The 19040-nt window shown below is 36.0% G+C and overlaps 1 protein-coding gene across 1 annotated transcript; it reads left to right on the top strand.

Moving 5' to 3' along the window:
* Nucleotides 1-7338: 7338 nt before the first annotated feature.
* On the top strand, nt 7339-17824 carry LOC117341361 (IgGFc-binding protein-like). Its single transcript, XM_033903216.1, has 13 exons — nt 7339-7413; nt 8284-8334; nt 8866-8951; nt 9624-9695; nt 11684-11801; nt 12069-12163; nt 12263-12331; nt 13371-13476; nt 13870-14010; nt 14629-14682; nt 15433-15510; nt 16086-16130; nt 16579-17824. The coding sequence occupies exons 1-13, from the start codon at nt 7407-7409 to the stop codon at nt 17802-17804; spliced, it is 2148 nt and encodes a 715-aa protein (XP_033759107.1). The 5' UTR covers nt 7339-7406; the 3' UTR covers nt 17805-17824.
* The last annotated feature ends 1216 nt before the right edge of the window (nt 17825-19040 follow it).

The raw sequence follows: 19040 nt of genomic DNA, 5'->3' as shown, positions 1-19040 counted from the left end.
CCTCGATTGGGATATGATAAACAGGAACATATGCTTATTCCTTTAATCCTTTTATTGGTGGACAATTAACCACGTGTTCGCGTCGGCATTGTTACATTACTACGGAATATGGTGACGGTTCAACTGCACAACCTTTAATGTAGTATAGGCCCTTGTATCATGAGAGTCAATATCAACAGTGTAGTCCCTGTCCTTCTGTATGTAGACGATTGCATAAAGGCGTTCATTTGTTTATTTAAATGATATTATGTCAGTTAAAAAGGAATGATCACCACGTCTCATTATTGCTTAATATCTCTTTTAACTTATTACGATGTCCCATTGCTAAAGTAGTGTTGTGGAGATTGTGTTGTCCATTCCACGGTCTTCGTCTCTATATGTTTGCGATATCTTTAAAACACTGTTTTGTTGCTCTCCTTTGCACGTTTAACAGTTCTTTGATGTTTGTAATAAGGTGCTAGACAGGTACAGAATACTCTAATTGCGATCTTATTAAGGATTTGTGCAGAGACAAATCTTTTCTTGTTCATAACTGGGAATGTGCGTTTTGTCATTCCTATATAACCTATTCGCCTTTTTATGCAGTTTGCTTCATTAAGACTGAATTTCAAAATTAACTCAAAGGAATTTTACACTTATCTCAGTTTTTTATATTCTGATTAGGTCCTTCTGCGGCCGCCAAACAGTAGCCATGCGTTTATATCAAATGTGTACAGTTTTACATTTTGATATGTTGGAATGCAGCTGCCAGTTGGATGGCCAAGTGGTGGTCATTTTGCCCGTATCCGTATCACTCGTAGTGTTTTTTGTCCTCTAGGGAAGACTTAGTCCATTTTAGTGTATCTCCTCTCATTCCTAATGATAACAATTTCTTAACCATAAGTAAATCATATCTAAATTATATCCCTATGCATTTTGTTTAAGTAGTCTCTTCCAGAACGTCCAGAAGCTGTAATGTGTTTTTCTGGTCTTAATTTAAATTGTTCGTCACATAACAGGGGGCTATTTTTAAGGTAATCCACTATTCTGTTAACACCGTCTACAACGATCGTGGTCTGTTATTATCCAAAATGTGTTTATTTCGTCATCAATAGTGGTAATAATATTTGCGTTCTTCCAATCTGCTCTGGTAAAAGTTTCTGCTGTTAATGACTACAATTGAATATATTTGTTTTACTGGCAGACAAATGTGTTGAACAGCATATTTGGAATTTTTGTTCATATGTGAAATTTAGGTTGTGTGACATGATATTCATCACGTTGTGGTGTCACAAGTAAGATATCACGATATTTTCTCTTGTAAAAGCATGTCATTACGCTGTGGTATCTGGTAAGATATCGTACTTTTTTCCTGTTTTCCGTTTTGTATCTCGTAAGATTTCGAATCTTAGATTTCAAATACTTCCTGAAATATTTGGGTTCGGTTTTGATTTTGTAATCATACTAATTTGAAACTCTATACAGTTAAGATGCTGCTATATTTCTTTCTAATAAAATGTTGTTTTGTAGATGTTTGCAGAAGTATTACTTTTGTAAATATAAACGTTTTCCTCGATTTTTCACAGCATGTTTGTCTCCTCATTGACAACGGCTTCATTTACCTCTTCCCTTGTCCACTTGTTGTCACTTCTTCCGAACTTGATTTAATTCATTGGTGAAAAAAAGAAAATTTCCAGGTAATCATGCTCTGGAAATAATTTCTCCAGTCTGCGATAGCCAAATCTTTAGTCATGTCCTCTATATTCTCTATGGTAACAATAACTTTCTTTTGGTGCAGTTTTTATATAGGGATCTTTTACAAGTTGAATACGATAATGATATGGTCCCTGTTTTCTAAATACGCTTATACTGTAAGATATTGGGCCCTCTTCTGTTGTCAATACCAAATCTATAATTTATCTATTCTTGTGTTCTTAAATGTAGCCTGATCACAAGACGGGGAGAAATATTCCGTGTTTAATATAATAAATTGTAATTCAAACGATGAAAGAACCGACTTTTGACCCTGCACCATTACAAACAAATAGAACAATGCAGCCGTGGACACGTGGTTCCTTGTCCACTGTTAATAATATACCCGGAGTGAGCACATTTACGTGTTTTCCAACCCCCCCACTTGAGGTGCTCGCGAATTTTGACCAATATCCGACCGTGATCAATACTCTTAAAATGATGACAGAACCGCCTTTTGACCCGTCACCATTCAATCAAAATGTAATAATGCTGCCACGGACACGTGTTGCCATTTCAACCATTAAAAATGTTACCGGAAAAAGCACATTTACGTGTTCCCCATATCCCACTGGAAGTGAACACGATTTCTGACCCAGATCCGACCGTCCTAATTAATCTTAAAATGATGAGAGAACCACCTTTTGACCCGGCACAATTCCGTAAGAATGTAACAATGCCGCGGACACGTTGTTCTTGTCCATATTTAAATTGTTACCCACATCCCACTCGAGTGAAAAACACATTCTGACCAAGATCCGACTGTATTAAGTACTCTGGAAAGATGACAGAATTGCCTTTTGACCCGACACAATTCCGTTAGAAAGTAAACATGCTGCTGAGGACACCTGCTTCCTTCTCCACCATTAAAATGTTTACAGGAATGATTTTCGTGTTAGCCATATCAAATGCGACGTACGAATGTCTTAAGTACTCGAGGAGTGATGAAAGAACCGCTTTTTGACCCGGCACAAATTTGTAAGAATGTAATAATGCTACCGCGAACACGTGGTTCTTTGTCCTTAATCAAAATTGTTACCGGAATGAGCACATTTCCTTGTTTCCCACATCCCACTCGAGGAAAACACGCCATTTGACCCAGACCCGACCGTCCTAATTAATCTAGAAATGATGACAGATCCGCCTTTCGACCCACCAGTATTCCGTAAGAATGTCATAATGCTGCCGCGGACACATGCTTCCTTGTCCACAATTAAACTAGTTGCCGGAATGAGCACATTTCCGTGTTTGCCACTTCCAATTCGAGGTGCACACGATTTCGGACAAAGAGCCGACAGTCCTAAGTACTCTTGAAATGATGACAGAACCGACTTTTGACCCGGCACAATTTCATAAAGATGTAACAATGCTGCCGAGGTTCAAAATGCAGTTCGGTCATCATTTCCTCAGTACTAAGAAGATTCGTATCTTGGTCAGAATTGGTGTGTGCACCTCGAGTGGGATGTGATAAACAGGAAAACATGCTTATTCTGGTAATCCTTTTATTTTTGGTTAATTAATCACGTTTCCGCGGCAGCACTGTTGTACATTACTACTGAAGATGGTGACTGTTTAAAATACATTTCTGTCAACATTTCTTGAGTGCTTAGAAGGTTCGGATCTTGGTCAGAATTGGTGTGCACTTCGAGTGGGATGTGATAAACAGGAAACTATGCTTATTACATTGTACGTTAATCCTTTTATTGGTGGACAATAAATCACGTGTCCGCGGCAGCATTGTTACATTACTACGGAATATGGTGACGGTTTAAAATACAGTTCTGTCATCATTTCTTGAGTACTTAGAAGGTTCGGATCTTGGTCAGAATTTGGTGTTCACCTCGAATGGGATGTGATAAACAGGAAACTATGCTTATTCTGGTAATCCTTTTATTTGCGGTTAATTAACCACGTGTCCGCGGCAGCATTGTTACCTTTCTACTGTACACTGTATATGGTGACGGTTCTAAATACAGTTCTGTCATCTTTTCTTGAGTACACAGAAGGTTCGGATCTTGGTCAGAATTGATGTGCCTTTCGAGTGGGATGTGATAAACAAGAAAACATTCTTATTCCGGTAATCCTTTTATTGAGGGACAATTAACCACGTGTCCGCCACAGTGTTGTTACATTACTATGGAATATGATGACGGTTCTAAATACAATTCTGTCATCATTTCTTGAGTACTTAGAATGTTCGGATCTTGGTCAGAATTGGCGTGACCTCGATTGGGATATGATAAACAGGAACATATGCTTATTCCTTTAATCCTTTTATTGGTGGACAATTAACCACGTGTTCGCGTGGGCATTGTTACATTACTACGGACTATGGTGACGGTTCAACTGCACAACCTTTAATGTAGTATATGCCCTTGTATCATGAGAGTCGATATCAACATTGTAGTCCCTGTCCTTCTGTATGTATACGATTGAATAAAGGCGTTCATTTGTTTATTTAAATGATATTATTTCAGTTAAAAAGGAATGATCTCCACGTCTCATCATGGCTTAATATCTCTTTACCTTATTACGATGTCCCCTTGCTAAAGTAGTGTTGTTGAGATTGTGTTGTCCATTCCACGGTCCTCGTCTCTATGTTTGCGATATCTTGAAAACACTGTTTTGTTGCTCTCCTTTGCACGTTTAACAGTTCTATGATGTTTGTAATAAGGTGCTAGACAGGTACAGAATACGCTAATCGCGGTCTTATTAAGGATTTGTGCAGAGACGAACCTTTTCTTGTTCATAACTGTGAATGTGCGTTTTGTCATTCCTATATAACCTATTTGCCTTTTTATGCAGTTTGCTTCATTAAGACTGAATTTCAACTCTGTTTCAAAATTAACTCAAAGGAATTTTCACACTTATCTCAATTTTTTATATTCTGATTAGTCCCTTCTGCGGCCGCCAAACAGTAGCCATGCGTTTATTACAAATGTGTACAGTTTTACATTTTGATATGTTGGAATGCAGCTGCCAATTGGATGGCCAAGTGGTGGTCATTTTGCCCGTATCCGTATCACTCGTAGTGTTTTTTGTCCTCTAGGGAAGACTTAGTCCATTTTAGTGTATCTCCTCTCATACCTAATGATAACAATTTCTTAACCATAAGTAAATCATATCTAAATTATATCCCTATGCATTTTGTTTAAGTAGTCTCTTCCAGAACGTCCAGAAGCTGTAATGTGTTTTTCTGGTCTTAATTTAAATTGTTCGTCACATAACAGGGGGCTATTTTTAAGGTAAGCCACTATTCTGTTAACACCGTCTACAACGATCGTGGTCTGTTGTTATCCAAAATGTGTTTATTTCGTCATCAATAGTGGTAATAATATTTGCGTTCTTCCAATCTGCTCTGGTAAAAGTTTCTGCTGTTAATGACTACAATTGAATATATTTTTTTTACTGGCAGACAAATGTGTTGAACAGCATATTTGGAATTTTTGTTCATATGTGAAATTTAGGTTGTGTGACATGATATTCATCACGTTGTGGTGTCACAAGTAAGATATCACGATATTTTCTCTTGTAAAAGCATGTCATTACGCTGTGGTATCTGGTAAGATATCGTACTTTTTTCCTGTTTTCCGTTTTGTATCTCGTAAGATTTCGAATCTTAGATTTCAAATACTTCCTGAAATATTTAAGTTCGGTTTTGATTTTGTAATCATACTAATTTGAAACTCTATACAGTTAAGATGCTGCTATATTTCTTTCTAATAAAATGTTGTTTTGTAGATGTTTGCAGAAGTATTACTTTTGTAAATATGAAATGTTTTCCTCGATTTTTCACAGCATGTTTGTCTCCTCATTGACAAAGGTTTCCTATACATCTTCCCTTGTCCACTTGTTGTCACTTCTTCCGAACTTGATTTAATTCATTGGTGAAAAAAAGAAAATTTCCAGGTAATCATGCTCTGGAAATAATTTCTCCAGTCTGCGATAGCCAAATCTTTAGTCATGTCCTCTATATTCTCTATGGTAACAATAACTTTCTTTTGGTGCAGTTTTTATATAGGGATCTTTTACAAGTTGAATACGATAATGATATGGTCCCTGTTTTCTAAATACGCTTATACTGTAAGATATTGGGCCCTCTTCTGTTGTCAATACCAAATCTATAATTTATCTATTCTTGTGTTCTTAAATGTAGCCTGATCACAAGACGGGGAGAAATCACCACCAACCCTACAAGGAAGAAGACCGAAATTATTATTTATAATTATACTTATGAAATGCACTCAAAAAGAGAGTGCAATGATTCGGTGTTTAAAATATAAATAAAAGATTGTAATAATGAAACTATGATTGCATGTATTTGTGTAAAAGATTCATAGTTCACCAGTTCCAATTTATATGTATAAACCTGTACAAAAATGTGTGTGTTTGTCTTCAGTTAAAAGCTATTTGCCTTTATGTACCTTTATAGAAAGTAACAAAAAACTACGGAATGGTCAAGTTAAAGTCCGGTAGCCCTCGGTATGTGTCTTTGACGTAGCGTAAGACGCCTGCCACAATACCCGTGTTAAGAGAATGTAAATTGGATCGTCGAGAAAACACAATAGCACTGTAGTAATGTTCCTTTTTATCTATATTAATCAACATTCAATTTGCATCGTTACAATTAATAGAGTTACTCGCAACACCGCTCTCTCATAAGAAATCGCAAAGGCATGCAAAACTCCCCCTCCACTCTCGAGAAGTAGCACAAAGAGTATTCCGTTAACTTAAATGTGACAATAAGAATATACATAACACTTCGAAACAAGAAATCTTTAAAAAAGATAAACGGCATAGTTTTAATGCTGGTGGTTATAATGTAATACTGCTGGTGAAATAAATCAACGAACTAATGCGTTTCAGCACCGATAACAAAATTAAATCAGTTTGAATCATTTTTGGTAATAATAAGACTGCATTTGAATCAGGAATATGATTTTATTAATGTGTCATTTGAAAAGATACATCCACTTATTTAGCTTGCATTCAATCTTAACTTTGTTTCGTTTTTAACTGCATATCTGCATGTTGCATTGACCGCTACATTGACCAATCACATACTTCATCTTGACCAGTAACGCCACCTGTCGCGTCATATCCGGGGCCAAAACACATAATACATGTTCATCTTGTGCTCCCAGATTGGTGTAGTCATTTGTCATCGATAATGGTGGTAGAAAGTGATTAATACCTCTCTATAGGGGGCAATGACACTGAAGGGGAGCCATGCGGACGTTTAGTGCTACGGACATAAATAAATGATTACGTCACGGATAAACGGTCTCTCATCTAATTACCAACGGTCAACATAAAGATGTGCTATTAAAATACATAAAGCGATGATGGTATAATAGGAATATAGAAAAATACTATAAGGATATAGAACAAATACTACAATAGTATACACTATACATAGAAATATTAAAACACATTTACATTTAACAAAACTTTCTCAATTACTACATGCGCACATGCTTGCATCACATATATCACACTCAAAATACCAATTGAAAACTGGATGATCTTCACACTAACATGTTTACAGTATCATACTTTGCGGCTGTGAAAGCTCACAGCCCGCCTACAGTAGAAGATAAGGAGGCACTCGATAATGTCGTACTATATCTCGGGGAATTGTATTATGATTATCACTGACGGTATATGAGGCCGCTATGACGGGTTTGTACATTTGTTTAATTAAGAAGTATATCTGAATTATGTTTTCAGTTAGTGTTCTCGCGATGAGTTTTTAAAGATATGTCTGTTGTCGAGGTCTAATGGAAAACGTTTAAATACACATGCTAAAGTTTAAATTTTCCTAACATTTATCCCGGCTTAATTCTGAAATATTCGTCAGCATTTTTTTATTGTATGGGGCTCCTTTGGACCCAACGGTCGATTTTATTGGTAACAATACCAGAATTCGGCTCTTACTCTCTCCTTGGAAAAATTGATTTAGTTTCGGATTTAGCTTAGGTTTTCGTTTATAGTAACCACTCACTAACGGATACACAGATTTACTAGAAATTAATCATACGTAAATGTATTAATCTATTACTGTGACATTAACCTTAAAAAGATATACCTGTTATATTCACATGTGGTTCAAATTGATGAACATCCCGAATTATCTTATTTATAATTCGAACAACAATACTAATTGCTAATGAATACATTAGAGGGAAATTGCATCTAAAGCAAACACGTGGATGATAACATGAACAAATCAACACTTTCTTAAACTGATCTAAGACCTATATATTCATTCGAGGGAAAGTGCGTATGAAACGACCTCAGAGGGGAAGTTCTGGTAAACAACTTGTGATAAAAACAAATCTCGGAAAGGTTACGATAAGGACTGAACTACAGATGAAGCGCTTAGATAAGAAAATTTGTCCATGTAAACAAGAGAGCCAAAGAAGGAACTCTGTTATATATTTATTACATAAAACAAAATACACAAATGAGCACGCCAGCCAATCAAACAAAGAGAAGCGTATAGTGATAATCAGATTCATTTGTCGTAATACTTAACATACAATTTGCCAGGTACCTGGACTTATCTGGTCGTCCTCCTGGTGATCTGGACTAGCTCAAAATGTAAGTAGACTCGCCCTCAATGTTGGTAGGCTAACCCACAATGTAGTAGACTCGAACAATGTGAGTAGGCCTACCCACAATGTAATTAGACTTGCCCTCGCCCTTTATAAGTAAGTAGATCCGCCTCAAAATAAGAAGACCCTCCGACAATGTAATGAGACTAACCCACCCTATAAATAGTCTCTCCCATGACGTACGCAGAGTCGCTCACAACGTAAGTAGACTATCTCCCCTCATATCAATAGACTCTCCCACAAAGTAAGCTATCGTTTGTCTTTTGTCTAAGTAACACTGATGACTAATGCCATGGTAATAACTTCCAACATTTGCAGGTAAACCAACACTTACCGAAACACTCGAACCGATAACCATTATATTTAAATATTGTATCAGGTGCTTTCGTTATATATATAGTGTGTATTTATACAATTATATTCCATTTTATATTTACACTTATATACTCGAAAATAGAATATCCGATATATCAATACTGTGTAATGTTTGTCCATATACGCTTTACAAATTCGACAGATTCTGCTGCCATACGATGTTTGAGCTGTAATGACGTCATACAACCACGTCACTGTTCCGTTATCAAACACTGCCCGGATGGAGATGTAAGTATAACTTTCAATGTCGTACATCCATGCCAACATAAGTGACACTACAAATTAATAAAAGTTAAAGTTCACAGACTCTATTCAAGAGCGAAATATCACTTGTTTTAGGAAAAGTACTCTACTGGTTAAGTTCGACAGCATAATACAGTGTACTACAGAATAAGGTCTTGTTAGCAAAGACTTCCATCGCCATCCCAAAAGGGAATGGTGACAATATCCGGACAGACCTTGCAATCTCCGGACAGTCCTGTTAAATTGGCTGCGATGTTTTCCCATTTATCTTATTTTTTTATTCCTAAAGTACTTTTCACCTATCAAAATCTTTTGCAACTAAGTAAGAATGATTATTTTTGTTTTCGAAGGAATCAAATACGCTGCGTATAACCTTCTAAAATCATATTTTTATCTTCTAAAGTTGAACTAGGATATCTTAAACAAATATTGATAAAACATCATAACATTGTACTCTATCATATCTTACACTATCTGCAGCGTTTTGACCTAAATGTCATGAGTTACCTCCTCTTAGCGCTGATCAAGCTGATCAGTCGTCTAATTATCACTTTTTTGATGATGTTTGGATACCCGTTTCTGTTTTTATAATTATCCTGACAGAAACGGTCGTCTATAATATAATACATGTTATATAACACTGGATTTGATTTTCAGAGTTGTGTGACTGAGGCCTACCGAAATGAGAACGGAGAATACCTATTCAACCTCGGCTGTATGTCTGCACAGGTATATACAAGTACACCTACTGACAACATTGATTAACTTAAGGGAATAACTTTGACTGAGATTTCCCCTTAAATCCAAAAATGAAAGGGCAGGAGAACACAACACATTACTCATGTGTGTCCTGATAGGAATCGAACCTCAATATCCGGCTTAATGTGTTGTTCTGCCTCCCGAGCAAGATAATCATGCTCCATCAGCTGAGCGAGGTAAACCGTATATTAAACATAAAAGTCAGTATAACCAGCATAACATCACTTTTACATATTTTTTTCCTGATGTAAGCAACGGTTGTATTCATTAAAGCAAAATATGTTTGCCACCTTTTCTTCTTCTTCTTCAAATTTTCACATTTACCGCTTTCTCATAGGACAAATGTTTGTTGAAACTTCAGTGTAGGAAGTCAATTTCACTCAAACATATAAAGACATTTTCGATTGTCCTCACATTATTTGACAATTGAAAGAGGTAATACTACGATAATATGTCTCTAAGCGTATTTTATGTCCTATATGCTCTGTCGTAGTCGTAGTTAAAGAAGAAATTCAGTTCATCTTTGAATAGCTAGAAAATAATTTTCATGAACAAAATTGTTTAAATCATGTTATCGTCCCAATCCATCCATTTAGAGACTCTAATTATAAGTAACTTAGGGAAATATATATGTAAAGCCTTATTGACTTATATTGTATTGTATTTATTTGTTTCACGACCCATCTACAATTCGAGTAATTTTGGACCAAACAACACTGAATTAGAACGACATTTACAGAGACACTTTAAACTCAACTTTAATGTTAAAAGGTAAAAATCTAAAGATCACTGATTTCAAACTGGTCGCAGAACATCTTATTTTTTGTTTAGTTTTATTGCACGCAAATAATAAGGTTTTAAGTGATGCAGAGACCGTAGCAAACAAACATTTCATAGACGTAACGTGTTAAAAGGTCTCACTCATAAGTTTGGAATCAGAACACTCAATTATAAAATTCGTCACAATAAAAGGTTGATTGACGGCATGAGCAAAGGAAGGACCCCCTTTCGTTAAGTATAATTGTAGGTCATGTATGTATGGCCAATACCCAAACGGAAACTTAATCTCCACGATTTGCTCTACGTTTACTACACATACCAACTTTAGGTTGAATAACACGCAGTTTATTCCGACATAACATCTCCTGTCATGAAACTGGTGTCTTGAAATATACAATCATACATTCATGTGACCTCGACCAGAGTTCACGTTTAAAATTTGAAATAATTACATCAAAAAGCATACTGAGTATTACTAAAGCAACACGTGAGTTCTACCTGCTCCCGTTAGCTATAACATATTGATGGTACAATGTGTATATAAATAAACTTGGATTTGCAACCTCTTAAACGAGATAGTATGTTTTTTTTCGCTGATTAAGTTAGGTGTAACGTACAAGACGACAATAATGACGAAATGTGAATTTGAAGTCACACCGACAACCTCTTTTACACTTTCCTATTTAACAATTTGAAAGTTCAAGGAAATTCCTAAATATATGAAACGTTCATGATAATGACACCAGGTTTACTTCCCGTGTGTTTTTTTATACTAGACACATTATCTATACTTTAGTTTAACGTATTATCATTTTATAGACTATGCAATTACTAACAGGCGTATCAAATACTCTTGCTGAAGACATATTATATGTGTTTTAGCGCACCCAAAACAGGGTTAATGAATAGCAAAAATGCTTTTATGCTGAAATATGTACTTTAACACCACATATATATAAGGAAAGAAAGACAGGCATAAGTCGGCTCCTTGATTATACGAGAGGAAAATTATTTTAAAAGTTCCACGTGAGCAGCTTGTTCATTGTGATATTTACATTACTTATTATATTTATCACCTCAGGCCTGCTTCGCCTTATGTTTTTTTTTATCTACATGGAAAAATCTCTTTACGGGTATTGTTTTGCTGGCTAGTCAAATTGTTTCGGTTTTGCCTGAAGAGGTGTGCATTGATCAACACTACCCGGAGTGCTGGTACAATCGGGAAAGACGTCCAGTCGTTGTGTACAGACTGTTGCCATGGTGACCTGTGTAACGCTGCCGGATGTAGGACGGAGGGTAAGCCACGATAGTCAAATAATTTTGTGCTGTCAACCGTAGGAGATATAAGTATATTATAATATATATTATATATAAGTCAAAATTATTTCATCATGGTATTTGTTCACGTCATGTTATCTTGTGTTATATTTTCCTTGAAGAAATATATTTTCATCGTAAGCATGTATATCTTTATATCAATTTATCGGAATACAAATGAAATCTTCTTAACTGCAAATCTTAATAAAAAATAAGTTATCTAATTACGAATGTATGTAAATGAAGGATTTCCAAGTCGAAGAGGACCAGTATGTTTAGATTGCCAACAGTCACGTGATCCGTCTACCTGTGACGTCATTACAGTTTGTCTCGAGGGCGAGGTAAGGATCATTATATTGATTTCATTTAACAAAATATTTAAGAGAGATTGTTCCATAATTATATTCCGACAAACCTGATTGTTATTTGATATGTTGTAGCTTTGTCATGTTGAGGAAACACACCAATTTGGAGATGTATTTTATAAAACGGGCTGTCTGCGGAATTTTGTGAGTATTGTAACGAAAGAGTAATAAATATGATTATGACATAGTTGAATTAGAATATTACAGTTATATATGAAAATACAGTCTTTGATATTATGCACTTTTTGAAAGGTTTGAAAATAGGGCTAGATAAGCAATGATTATAATACCATTGAGGTATTGTGTACAAATAATGAGGGGCTTGTGGTCAGTCTGATTAAGGATTGAACTGTCTTTTTTTGGTGTCTATGGTCGATATAGCTAGCACAATATGGCATGTTTGTTTGTAAAGCTCTGGCATCTATATCGACCATAGACACCAAAAAAGACAGTTTAATGCTTATATTTACGTTCTCGACATATTCGTTTTGTTATATTTGAAGCATAGAAAATGCCAATATTCAGCGATTTCGTCAATGGGGTTCGACAAATAGAACAGCCTATTTTTTTCAAAATTCATTTGTCACGTGCAGATTGGCAAACAAAAAAGTGCATTGAAATATTACGAAAAAAACACAATCGGTTCAACGTTTTTTTTTATTATTTGTGAAACAATATTGTATAAAATGTCTTTTTGATACCTTTTTGTTTAACATAAAAACGATTTATGTTAGTTACAAGTAGTTCCGGTGGGTAAATATATTCGGGCGCGGCATGGATTGATGTCACGTTTTGGGTGTCAATTATGGTCACATAGACTGCAAGTCTTTTTACTTAGTTTATATCGTGACTTTGTCACCAAAATGTAAATATATAGTGATCATTTGTCAGACAAAAATCTTGGTTTTAAAAAGCACAACTTCCAATAAATGTCCTCTAAAAAAATCATAAAAAAGATTATGTAGATGATTCTAAAGAGCATAATTTTGGTGACATCACGCAACAGGGAATACAGAGGGGCCTAAGGCTGAACTATTTGGCTTTTTGATTTCTATTTAACAGAAAATATCACAGAAGCTTCTCCATTCAGATGACACAATTATTCGTGTCTTACGACATGGCGTGGATTACAATAGGTATACTATTCTTATCTGGCCGATGTACGCATGATATTTCATTGCAGGAATGCGCTATTCCGCCTGTATATAACCCCGTGGAGGTAGGTAGAAGGGCTATTCGACGTCGTAGCTGTTTCTTCTGCTGTCAGGATGACCTTTGTAACACCAAATGTAAGTCATTTTATATATTATTTGTCATCATGATCTTAGTGGAAAATCTTTCATTTTTGGAAAACATATATCTACATATCTGAGGCTTGTTATTGTGGTCTGTTGCCTCCTGTTCAATATCCTGATGTTGTATTGTGAGAAAGTGACATTCCTGCTAACTCAAATTAACACGGCGAAGGAAGGAAAAAATGCCCCCGTGGACCACAACGTTCTACATTGTATTAGTTTTATTCCTACATATTTTGGTAAATAGTTTCATTTTTTTATTATGCCTTTTAAAATAAAGTTTAAATTTTAGTTTATATATTTCTTTGTCATCATTACGAGTACATACAGAAATATAAATACGTATCAGTAAATAGAAAGAATATAGGATTCTTTAATCCATTATAGGCACCAATACTTCGTCCCATCCTCAAACATGCGAAGATAAGTCTCCAGATTGTGCCTTCTATAGCAACCATCTACATATATGTAACGATGTAGATGCGGCCAAAAGGATGGGATGTTACAAAACATGCAATTTGTGTGGTGGTGAGTGTTCTCTCTTTGGTCACGTCACAATATGTTATATGATATTTCTATCGAAAATATGGGTGCATCTCCGCTAGACGAACTGAGGTTTGAGTTAGTATTGTTGAACATCCTATCAACAACTATGGTAATTTGATAACGGCCTCCCCGTGTAATGTTTAACATCCTATCAACAGTCATGACCATTTCAGGACGGCCTCCACAGTGTAATGTTTAACATCCTATCAACAGTCATGACCATTTCAGGACGGCCTCCACCGTGTAATGTTTACATCTTAACAGCTATGGTTGTTTGAGGACGACCTCCCCTGTGCCCGGACTGCATGCGTGTAATGTGTGTTTGTGTTTTCTTTTTTGAGATATCATGATTATAACGGTATTGCGATAAAGGAGAGATTCCCTCCATTGGGTCGGTTTAGAAACACTGAGGGCTCTTTTACTGTCAAATACATATTGCCATCGATTAAGTATTGTATGGGTAAATTCAAAAAATAGTCAAGTTCTTAATTAAACCTTGTTTTTATTCATTCATTTTTATTATTATTATTTGCTCGTCTTAATTTTGATTATTTATCGATTTTGTATTCATTTTTGTTTCGTTTTCTGCTCTGATTCTAGTCACTGCAATCACATCAGGATTATCAACTGTATCCTCTACACCAATGCATCAGGGTAAATACAAAGAACATATACTTTTATTGCCGGTGTAGTCTGTGTGATGTTTGATTCTTTTCGACCAATATATGTCGTCGATGAAGCAGAAGACGCTTCCTCTTCCCGAGGACATGGTCTTATTATCCATGTCCTTATTCAAGGTTTTATTTTTGTTCATATTTTGCCCTCGAGTTATCTTAACGTCGGAACTAGGGTTTCTTTGAGATATTGTTACTCTTTGTTATTTTTGTTAAAAGAAAATGTTTTTAAAGTATATATCCATCGTGTAAAGGGGTATTGACAAATGCGACAAAACGTACAAAGTTTTGTTAGTGACGATTTTCATAATACATTTATGTGAATAGACTGTTTCCTTGGATGGATGCATCTTATCAATATCCTATCATAACACATGACGCTAAAATGAAAATCTACCAATAGGGTATGTAGAAAGATATTAAATTTTACACTTAAAGTTAAAATTTAAACAAGATTTTCAAATGTATTTAAGCAATTGAATTCGTACTAAACATATATGTAACGATGTTAAAATACGAAAAAGATATGTTTATACTGGCAACTTTGGAAAAAGTACATGAGATACCTTTTGTTTGTGCTTCATCGACAAAATCAAAGTAATCAGGCAGTTTCACGATCTAAAAATAGAAACGAAAGTTTAAAACAGTATATGTATCACAATTCAAAATAAAAGAATTATGTGATGAAGACCAACACGAAGGATTGGATTCAAATTTTATAATTTTCCAGGTAATGTCATGACATCGACTGTACCATTAACTATTACGACAACAATACCGACAACAATACCGACAACAGTACACCTTGGTATGTATACTGATAGTTGAGGCGATAGAGAAGCGAGTGATGCAAACCCAGGTGAATATCCGAAGTGTGTGGTTCTTTCCTTGTTTGGGCGGTTAGCATTTTTCACGAACCTAAGGCTGCTGTCTGCTGTTGTGGCCATGGTCAAAGCACATTACCCTTATTTCTTCTGGTATCGTGACTCGGTCCTCCTACATGAAGTTTAATGAATTGTTAAAACATTAAAAAATAAAGGGGCAAAATTATAATAATTTGATGTTTATTATATGATATTTCGTGTGACAATGTGACATTGTTATTTGACTAGATATTACATTGTCAGGTAATAATGTTAATGGGATGATTAGAGGAACGATGTTGTAATGCGTCACCCAGTGACATGATACTATATAGCAGAAAACCATGTTAATGATGTCTTTTTCATTAGAATATTCGGCTGCGTGATTTGGCTTACCAGTTTTGAGAAATAGTTTAAATACAGTAAAATGAGTCCTCCTTTAGCGAGGTAAATATACTTTTATGTTAATCAAAAGTTATTTTTTGTTTTTGATTGCATCGTCTTATTATTTCTACTTTAGCTCCATCGACGAGGGTGACGACAACGCAGGCGCCTCCAAGCCATGGTAATTCCCAGTTATAATTTTGACATTTGATACAATGAGAAAAAAGTTATTATCCGTGAAAAAAAATATACAATTGTATACATTTTCACAATATATTGTATAATAGTATATGGGCATTGGTAATGCGATATTACCATTTGATACGTACGATATAGAACACGTACATTTCGAAGCATGTAAATACTTCATCGTGTATTAATACCAGTCAAATAAGTCAATTATGTTCAAACCATTAGATCGTTTATCAAATGATACACTGGAGGCAATTAGCCTATTCTGGGGGTCGGCGGCACTATACAGTGACTCATACTAGTGTGTACATGTATTCGAGTTATACAATAAATTAAATCCAACATTTTAGTTTGATGTTGATTAAAGTAATCCCTGTGAATAGATTTCAAATGAGTGATATTTAACTGTGTATTACACAGCACTGCTATTTTTCCAGGTTTCACAGGAAAGGAGTATTTCATTATGTTCATGGAGAATTTCTCATATATTTACTCCCTCACCAAACTGTTTGGAATTATGACGGTTTCGTCGCCAAATACAGAAATACAAGTGATCACTCATGATAGTTCGACGTCAAATATCGTCTCCGGTCCCGTCTACAATATCAACATAGATGCCAATATGACAATGAGGAGGAATGGCAAGACAACCAAAGGGATTATTGTAGCTTCAAATACTACCACATCCGTTACAGCATTCAATATAAATAACCTGGGTCTAATGGAAGGCTTTCACGTCTTACCGATCGAGGCACTTGGAACGTCTTATATCGTTGGAACACTGAAACCACTAAACCTGACCGGATCTTCATTTGCTGTAGGAGCGCCGCACGACAACACAGTGGTCAATATTACACTAAGCACATCCGCTGTGTCTGTACCTGGTCAGTATCACAGAGATGGGGATACAATTACTGTCGTTCTGGACAAACTGGACACTTTTTATATAGAGGCGAAGGCTGGTCATGATGACCTGACAGGTACGCGTATCGAGAGTGATAAACCTGTAGCCGTGATTTCGGGTAATCTGTGTTCGAATGGAGAACAAAAGTGTAATCATCTTGTGGAGTATCTACCTCCTGTGTCCAAATGGGGGTCAAAATTCATGGTCCCGCCGATTGCTGGTAGTAATAGTGGCATCATAAGGATAATGGCATCAGTGAACGACACGAGTGTGCATGTTTCTGCTACAGATTTCAACAAAACATATACAGTCTCAAATTTTATCGATGTAGACATGAACACTTCGTTGCCTTACGCCATATCTAGTGATAAACCTATACTAGTTCTGTTGTTTCCTGTGGCAGCATCTATCGCGATGACAATAGTTCCTTCTATCGACCAATTCTCACACGAATCTGTGTTGGTAGCGCCCCCTACTGGAGACCCGATGCCCTTTCAGAACTACCTTGTAATCAGTATACGTGTTTCTGATATGTCCGGTCTAGAGATCCACTCATCTGACGGAGGAGACCTACCTCTTGTTGCCAGCACGAATTTTCCGGATATTGACGGCGAGATGTTTAGTTTCATGACAGTTTCATGTAACAAAAACCAGACGTGTTCTGTCCAGCATACAAACAAGAACGCAGTGTTTAGTGTTATTGTGTATGGTAGAACAGCAACGGAAATGTATGCATATCCCGCAAATATCATGTTGTGAATAAAATTGAGTTTAGAACATGTTCGCTTTAATTTCGATTAATGGGTATTTTCATGTTATATATGCATCCCATGACGTTGTGCAATCCACCTATTCCGTTTCAGTGTTGATAGGTTTGAGAAAATGTCTTGAAAAGAAAGGTACTTTTCGGGGTCTTACGGTTTAATTTGAAAACTGGAAATATTTTTTCATTAATTATTGACAGAGGTGACGTGATGTGATGTTTAAATTGTTTTTTTCTTATATCTGTTTTTATACGTTGATTTCAGACAATATAGTTTGATGCAAAACCTCTGATTAAATGCATTTTTTTTTTACGTTTTTTCTCAACTCATCAGTTGTTAGGTTTTTTCATTGGGGGATTTCTTAAAACGTCATAATTTGCCACAAACCCGTCTGATCCAAGCTGCTTTAAAGATTACACTAATTGGTTTTTAATATCTTAACTATGTATTCGTTCGCACTAACAGGAAAAGTTGTCGGAAACTGCAGTTAAAATCATAATTGTGGTAGTTGAAAATGACACTAATTGTCTTGTGCTAACTCAGAACAACCTAACTGTAAATATTTTCAGCAGAATGAGGAAATGATTTATATATTTTAGCAGCACGACTCCAGTATGTTGGAAGACAAGGAACAGCAATATCTGATATTGCTATTTTTGTGTAGTCAATCTATATGAAACTATCTAAAACTCCCATACAAGACATCGTGACGATACTTCTAAGACGGTAATGCGTTTGACCTCGTATCCGGGTTCATAGGCCTACATGCACGAATATGTTAGTCACTGGATTTACAAGAAGAAGAAGAAGAAGAAGAAACCCCGTAAACGTTGTTTATTTTACAGCAAAAGAAGTAGAAGTGTATAGGGATACGCATTTGGATGGTAGCAAACATTATTCATAACATATAATGGATTTTCTATTATAACGCAATTTTCTGCGCGTTCACGACGCTCTCACTGCACTTTTACGACGTTCGCACTCCGCTGACGAACTGCACAACAAAACGAATTATTCGTCAGCTATATATTTGTTCGCGAAGTAGAAACCATGCCCGCAAAAAGAGGAAGGAAGAAGGCAGGCAACGAAAAATGCCAAAAAAGAAGCAAAAGCAAATCCACCGCCATCGACTCATAAACCACGGAATGAGTCAACTCAGTCACAGCCTTCTCGGGGGAGTTCTCCATCAAACAGCCTACGACAGATCTTACTATGGCCCAAGAAGACATGT

The sequence above is a fragment of the Pecten maximus genome, chromosome 13, assembly GCF_902652985.1.
Source record: "Pecten maximus chromosome 13, xPecMax1.1, whole genome shotgun sequence".
Classification (NCBI taxonomy): domain Eukaryota; kingdom Metazoa; phylum Mollusca; class Bivalvia; order Pectinida; family Pectinidae; genus Pecten; species Pecten maximus.
This window is presented reverse-complemented; position numbering and strand designations above follow the sequence as displayed.

Bases quoted from the DNA above. Each gene is read 5' to 3' on its own strand.
- LOC117341361 (XM_033903216.1), top strand. The intron at 12,332-13,370 runs GTGAGTATTGTA...ATTTCATTGCAG, and splicing joins CGGGCTGTCTGCGGAATTTT to GAATGCGCTATTCCGCCTGT. The intron at 14,683-15,432 runs GTAAATACAAAG...ATAATTTTCCAG, and splicing joins CTCTACACCAATGCATCAGG to GTAATGTCATGACATCGACT.